The 7,867-nt window shown below is 37.0% G+C and overlaps 1 protein-coding gene across 2 annotated transcripts; it reads left to right on the top strand.

The window, feature by feature from the left end:
* Positions 1-4,636: 4,636 nt before the first annotated feature.
* On the top strand, positions 4,637-7,169 carry LOC126695470 (putative pentatricopeptide repeat-containing protein At1g03510). 2 transcript variants are annotated; one of them, XM_050392226.1, is made up of 2 exons: positions 4,637-6,379; positions 6,722-7,169. In XM_050392226.1, the coding sequence occupies exon 1, from the start codon at positions 4,927-4,929 to the stop codon at positions 6,211-6,213; it is 1,287 nt and encodes a 428-aa protein (XP_050248183.1). In that variant the 5' UTR covers positions 4,637-4,926; the 3' UTR covers positions 6,214-6,379; positions 6,722-7,169. The 2 variants fall into 2 exon arrangements, with proteins under 2 accessions (XP_050248183.1, XP_050248182.1); XM_050392225.1 differs by having other exon boundaries at positions 4,637-6,409.
* Positions 7,170-7,867: the final 698 nt, after the last annotated feature.

The following is a 7,867-nucleotide window of genomic DNA, read 5'->3' as shown; positions in this document are numbered from 1 at the left end:
AATTTATGGCACCACCAATGCTGATGTTAGCTAGTTAAAAAAAATAGTCAAATTCAAATTATACAAGTGTGACTATTGTAGTGGGCCTTTTTTGCAATGTTGGACTGGGTTGCCTCCTGCGATATTTGACCTAAATGTTCTGAGTAAGGGAGTCAGGACCAGTCCAATTGTAACTCACTTTGGTTCAACTTGTGCACAAATTATGTCCCGTTTGCCAGAGTTTAATCATAGATCCATGGCAGGCAGAACCACTGTGAGTAAGTTATGGCGAGCGGATATAATAAAGATGATATAAGAAACACAATCACTACTTTTAGTCATAATAAATAAAAGTGAGCAACAAAAGGCTCTTTATACACAGAATAAGCAAAGTGAAGAATAAAAAGAGTTAGGCAAATCAAAGCGTTAGTCTGCCATGCCAAGTAATACACGGGATTGAAACCAAGAAAGGAGAAGTCGTTCCCTCAACGCGAGTAATCTCAGAGAAGAAATTAATTTTTTTGAGAGAACAGACCTAAATGGTCCATGCCCAAATCCAAATCTTTTGCCTTTTATAGAGAGCAAGGCTATTGAGGGAGAGAGGAAGTCAACTTATTGATGCATGCCTGTCATTCTAAACTCTCTGTTTTTCTTTTCCTCTCCTTCCTACTTCTTAGTTTTCTTTTTCTTTTGTTTTACTTCCTTTCCTTCTCAATGCTTCCTTCTGGGTTGTGTTTTTCTCTGGAAATTCCTATTACTGTGATTTCTCCAATCCCCTTCTCAGTGCACAGCAAGGGGTCCTTTATAGAGCCTACTGTGACTGTTATTTACTGTTTTAACCCTTAACTGCCTTTGTCTAGTGTGGGTGTCCTTGCCGACCACTTACTGGTCGTCAATGGTTCAGCCACCACCACTTACCTGTGTTGGCTATGCCACTCCCCTCTATCAGATAAAGAAGACTATTTTGTTTGTTTGCTTGCTGTGGCTTTTTCTACCCGTTACAATGTGTGTGCTCTCTCTTTCTATCCCTCATGGCATGCACTTGAAGGTTCCAACTCATCCTTGCTTCTTTTGGGTGGCATGTTATCCCAGTAGAACATTTCTCCCAAAAGAGCCTGAGGAAGAACCCTAGAATAAGTTTTTTCCCTCTCCCTACCGCCAGACCATGCCCTCTGACCCATGACCCACCACTTCCTATATTGACTGGGTACAGGCTGGTGGTGCCTGGGTCTCGCGCGTGCTTCACCTTCTTCACCTGTTGCTCATGCACTTGTCGTGTTTTGAAGATTGTTCTGTACATTCTGCCGTGCACATTTGGCTTCTTATGGCGTGGGTTGTTTTCCAATTTTCCATTCTTAATGACTTGCTTCTTTTGGGGATTGGGCCTTGTTGGATCATGGGCCTTTCTTCCCCCAGCCTATTCTGTGTTCACTCTGTGGCCTTGTTCCTATGCCCCTGCCGTACCACTCTGCTATTCCTATTGTAATGTTGTTTGACTCAATCTTGCTGGGCCTCTTTGGGCTTGCTGTTTATTTTCCTCCCAGTGACTCAGTATGTTCACTGGGCCTTTTCTTACACTGTTTGTGGGCTCCTGTGTCCCATTTCCCTCTTGGGCATCCTTGGCCCATTTGCTTTCTTTGAGCTTCCTCAGCCCTTTTCCAATCCTACTTTCACATAGGCCTTTACTAACTCTCGTTGGGCTTCCCTAGCCCAATTATTTTATACTTCATCCTTAGGGCTAATGAGTCTTCTATTAGCCCATTACTTTCTTTGCTTACATTACTTTGGGCCTGCTATGGCCCATTCTCGCTTTTCTACATACTGCCCATTGGTTTGCTTCTTCTCTTTCCGAGCCCATTCAGGCTTGTTTGCTTCTTCAGAACCCACTTTATGAGCCCAAGAGCCATTCATTCCTGCCACTTGGGCTCAATAGCTTTTTCTTGCTTGCTAACTTTGGTCTGCCGGTGTTGCTGGGCCTTTTCTCTTACTAGGCTTGCCAAAGATGAGCCTCAACAACTATGTACTAACTACTAACACCACATTAGGGTTGTCCGAGACAACTAAGAACCCAACCCACCTGAAGGACCCAAGCTGAAACCAAACCGATTCGGCGAAGTGGCGGTCGGTGGCAAATTGGAGCCTTTAAGACTCGATTCTGCCAGGTCAAGTCTTGGTTTCTCTCCTCCAAAATACGATCAAACTGACCCGACCCATTATCTAAGTAAACTCCGACTAGATCTCAACAGATCCAACAAAATCTTACTAGATCTGGCGAGATTTCCACTGGATTCAGTGATATTTCAGCTCGTTGAGACTTCTCAATAGATTCAGCGAGATCTCACCAAATCTGATGAGATTTCTATCGAATCTAACTAGATCCAACCAAAATCAAAGAAATTTCTCTCAAATCTAACGAGTTCCAGCAAATTCCAGTGATTTTCACCATTGACCAAACTGATTGGCATCCACTTAAGCCTTAAACCGACTTAACCCACTGGTGTAAGAGGTTGGCAACAGGTCTCTCTGCCTACTACCCACTGTAGGCGGGTTAGGACTGGGTTGAATCTAAAACCGAACCAACCTAAACTGAACCGACCTAACTCGTGGATACCCTTACACCTCATTATTTAGATAGGTCAAATTGGGTGGTGGGTTGAGTTTTTTAAATCACCAAGACCCAACTCAGTCCACATATATTATATATATACATTCATTTCTTGTTAGTCAATATATCATATCAAATTTAAGTTTTTTATTCTATTTTATTTTATTAACTCCATAATATACATATGCTAAAATGGAAAATGTAATATTTTTTCAACATATTCGTAAGCATACATAATGATATTGATATGTTTAAGATTATTTTGGGGAGAAAATGTTAGAAAATTACTCATACTATAAGACGTGTACTTTGATCTATGACAAAGTGGACACTTCCTATAATTTTCTTTAATGGTTTATATTTTAATGCAAGTCCTTCAATGATTAATAGGAAATAATTTTTAAATTATTCATAAATGATAAAATCAATTTTGAAATTTAGTATATATACAACACATAACTAAAACTAACCTACCTAATCCATCGAGTTGAAACTACTCAAATTTTCAACCGACCTACCATTTTTGTGGTTTGCTAGGTTGATGATGGGGTTTGGAATTTTTCCAACCTACCAATAGTGAATTAGTTAAAAATTTCCTCCTCAACCCGTCCAATCTGACCCACAAATGTTGAATTAGTTGTTGACATGTCTTTTTTTTTTTTTTTTTTTTTTTTTTTTAAGATATCATATGATAGTGCTCCATTAGCCAAGTTATATTACTCTATATTATATAGTTTTAATGGTAATCAGGATCAAATTAATTTAATTTTACAAGTTCAAGGATTAAATTGACTTAATTGATAGTTGGTGGACCAAAATGAACTTAAGTCCATAAATGGAGGACCACATGAATAATATAACATTTCTCTCTCTTTTTTCTCTCTTTTTTTTTTTTTTAATATAAGTATCCAGGATTCTTAAAGCACCTTTGCATTCTGAGTTCTTTTGAAAACAATTTTCAAATTGTTTTAAAAACAAAAACACAAATACTCTTATTAAATGAGCCTAGGTTTTTAAATACCTAATTAATTAGGAGTGTGCATGGGTCGGGTTGAGGGGATTTTTGACCCAATCCACCATGGTGGGTCAAAAAAAAATTCAACCTAACCCAACCCATCACATAAGTCCAACCAACCCACATGGGTTGGGTTGGGTCGGATTGAACCCATGAGTTGAACAATTTTTTTTATTACTATTATTATTAAATTGAGCAGAAAAAAATATATCACTCTTGCCACCTAAGTTGATAAACAAAATATACATTAATATATAAACTAATATTCCAACTTAGTTGTAAACAAAATATGTTTAAGTATCCAACTAAGTTGATAAACAAAATATAAATGAACTACTATCCTAATTCACTTATAAACAAAATATACATGAGTTCCTAACTCAGTTTTAAACAAAATATATCTAAAATTTTTATATTTTTTTTATTAATTATATAATATATTTAAATATATATTAAAAAGACTAATAGGATTTTATATTATATATGATAATAGGAACCGAGGAAGTGCTATACAGCTGGTTTTTTTAAAAAATTTATTAAATATATAATATATTTTAAACATATATTAAAGTATGGGTGGGTCGGGTCGAGTTTGGCGGGTTTGTAATTTTATGACCAAAACCCAACCCGACCCGCTATAAAAAAATTTTGTAATCCAACCCAACTCACCAAGCCCTAAAAACCAACCCAATCCGGCGGATTGTGTTGGGTTGGATCGGGTCGGGTTTGACAGGTTGGCGGGTTTTCTACACACCCCTATAATTAATCATTCGTGTGTTTGTAATTTGCACACCACACTCCCATACTCTATTGGAGTAGCAATTTTTTTACACATCTTGTTAATGACAAAGTTCATTCATGTACAAGACTTTCCTTAAAATTCGTGAAGAAAACATTACAATTTCGTCCAAAAATCTGTAATTAGACACTAGTTCTCTAGGTGAGAGAGAGAGAGTGTGTCGAAAACTCTTAGAACACCTTACATTAGTTTCCAGTACTCTTTAAAACATTTGACTATTGATTACCCAAAAAAAAAAAAAAAAACATTTGACTATTTTCTTAAAACAGCTCTGCGGAGTTGCAATTTACCAAGTCTTATTCATGACTAAGTTATTTCATTTGCAAGACTTGTCCATAAAATTTGTAAAGAAAACATTACAATTTGATTCAAATTTCGTTGATTAGTGACGCTAGTCCTGCCATTTAATCCAAAAGGGTCAAGAATAAAGCTTATTACTATTAGTATTAGAAGAAAGTTTATTACTATTAGACGACCACCACCTTGAATAAAGCTTTCCCTCTCCATTGATCATAACCCCAAACCAACATGGCTTCCTACACCTCGAACTACCTACGTCTCCTTTCCTTCACCAAGCGCTTGTCATCATATGTGAACCAAGGTCGTCATGACCAAGCCCTTTCTCTTTTCCACCACATACAAGCCACACTTGCCCTTGCTCTTGACCCCCATGTCTTCTCTATCGTCCTCAAGTCCTGCGCAGCCATTCACCGCCCACAACTTGGCACCGCTATCCATGCCCATATCGCCAAATCCTCCTTCCTCTCAAACCCATTTGTCGCGTCTGCTCTGGTTGACATGTATGGTAAATGCGTCTCAATTTTGCCTGCACGCAACTTGTTTGATGAAATTCCTCAGAGAAATGTTGTGGTATGGAATGCCATGATATCGCTTTATACACATTCTAATCGTGTTCCTGATGCTTTGAAATTATTCCAAGTCATGGACATTGCGCCCAATGTGTCAACTTATAATTCAATTATAGCGGGTTTGGCAGAGTTGGATGATGGGTCATTTAAGGCGATTGCTCTTTATAGGAAAATGAGGGAAATGGGGTTGATTCCAAATGTAATTACGCTTCTTGCTCTATTACCCACTTGCATAGATGTGGCGGCTTTGAATTTAATTAAGGAAATTCATAGTTATGCAATTAGAAATGACATTGATTCCCATCCACAGTTGAGTAGTGGCCTAGTAGAGGCCTATGGGCGATGTGGGTGTCTTGTAAATGCACATAATGTGTTTTGGGGTATGAAGGAAAGAGATGTGGTTGCATGGAGCAGCATAATATCAGCATATGCACTTCATGGGAAGGCAAGAACTGCACTGGAAATGTTTCAACAAATGGAATTGGCAAAAGTGCAGCCTGATGGAATCACTTTCCTTGGGGTATTAAAAGCTTGTAGCCATGCAGGATTAGCCAACGAAGCAATGGATTACTTTGCTAGAATGCGTACAGATTATGGCGTGGAAGCAAGTAGTGATCACTATTCATGTTTAGTAGATGCGTTGAGCAGAGCCGGGAGACTATATGAGGCATATCAGGTGATACGAGAAATGCCAGTTAAGGTGACTGCAAAAGCTTGGGGTGCTCTTCTTGGGGCATGTCGGACTTATGGAGAGTTAGAGCTTGCAGAGATTGCAGGGAAAGCTTTGTCTGAGATTGAACCTGATAATCCTGCCAACTATGTGCTGTTGGCTAGAATATATGCTAGCCAAGGGAGACATGAAGAAGCTGAAAGAATGAGAAGTGAAATGAAGGAGAAGGGAGTGAAGGCTGCCCCTGGTAGTAGTTGGATAGTTTATCAGGATTGATGACAGTGACCTTTGAACTACTTCTTTTTTTCCCCTGCTGAAGAGGGATAAACGTGCAAGATATATTAATTACTTCAGAGTTCAGACAGTGTGCAAAAGCCTCCACTAGATACAATCATGCAGAGCCGAAACCATCCCGACAATGACTAACATATGGCGTTATGGTGTGAGAATCAGTTTTGCCTCAGTTTTTATGGTGCCTCCTCCATCACAAATTTATTAAAATCTTACTCATCTTTTTGAAATGAATGAATTGGATTTTATCACATCATCAATAATTTTAATTGATATTAAATAATAATAGTAATCATTTGTTCAAATATTGATGCTGTGATAAAATTTAATCCACTCATCAAAATGTTGAGAGTTATCACATATGAATAATGTTATACAATAGATACACTCAATATCAGACTACATATTTTCTAGAATACTGGTTGTCACCATGTGGTCTATGTGGTGTCATAGAAATCAGGTCACATTTGATGGTGTTTGTCTATCTTCCCAGGCTTTTGTAGAAAGGGTGCGGTGTCTACAAGTAGCTTACTAGAATGCCAAGATCAAGGTGTGCAGGACAGACAAATTTTCCTTTTATCGCCAAGTCGTCAAGAGAGGGTCAGCATTTTCTCGTTCACTGCTACAGCTCTCCATATCAAAATCAACAAATGAATCAATGTTTAGGGGTAAGAGAAGCATTAAGGAAGACCAAACTGCTTGGTTTGCAGGTTTATCATCCTAACTAGCAGCAAATAGGCAGAGGTTGTGCGCAAACTCCAGCATTATGCACAACAAGGCTTACAATTTTTTGTCTATACAGTCCATAGGAAATCTTGACTGAAACATATTTGGTGGCTTATTAGTATCTAAGTCTTCGAAGTGCATTAACATTAGACTGGACCAAAAATTTTAGTCATATGTAACCCAAAAGGAAATTTTTTCTATTTTAACTAGTCCAATTTTTCACTTCCAGTAGAGTCTATTTTTCTTTTCACTACTCTACTTTTTTTTTTTTGGGTAAGGCAGTACTCTACTTTAAATTTTAATACTATTCATTTATTCTATTTTATTTATTAAAAAAGATATATTTCTTATTCAACTATTAAAAACTTTACCAATTGAGCTAACTGAAACAATGAAATCCACTACTCTAAACATTTCTTAAACAAGAATCTTTACACTATTTTTAATATATCTAACATTTGCTGTACTGCCTGTCTCTATTTTTTATGTTATGTATAAAAAAAAAAATAGATGCTATCAATTGGTTACCAATTATTCAATTGATGAAACATCAAACGAAAGTATGGGTAATTTTAAAAAAAAATTACCCAACCCCCCCAAAAAAAAAAAAAAATACCCCCTTCCCATAATTCGACATGTTATAATAGCAAATGAAGAATTAAAACACTAAATATCATGGATACACCAAGAGATACCAGTTAATTGCATTACAAAACTCTAGGTACATATTATATTTTACTTGACTTAAAGGATTTATCCACATAAAAAGAAGTAAATAAATAATAATAAAAAGACTTAAATGATTCATCTGATTATCATTTTGAAACATGCTTGTAATTGCAAAGCTAAAGTGGGGAAGGGATTCTAAATTCCAAATAATGTCAAATTTTACTAGCAAATCGAGATGCGTAAT

Source organism: Quercus robur, chromosome 8 (genome assembly GCF_932294415.1).
Source record: "Quercus robur chromosome 8, dhQueRobu3.1, whole genome shotgun sequence".
Taxonomy (NCBI): domain Eukaryota; kingdom Viridiplantae; phylum Streptophyta; class Magnoliopsida; order Fagales; family Fagaceae; genus Quercus; species Quercus robur.
This window is presented reverse-complemented; position numbering and strand designations above follow the sequence as displayed.

Coding starts and splice junctions, on each gene's coding strand:
- LOC126695470 (XM_050392226.1), top strand. CDS start 4,927: ATGGCTTCCTACACCTCGAACTACCTACGTCTCCTTTCCTTCACCAAG.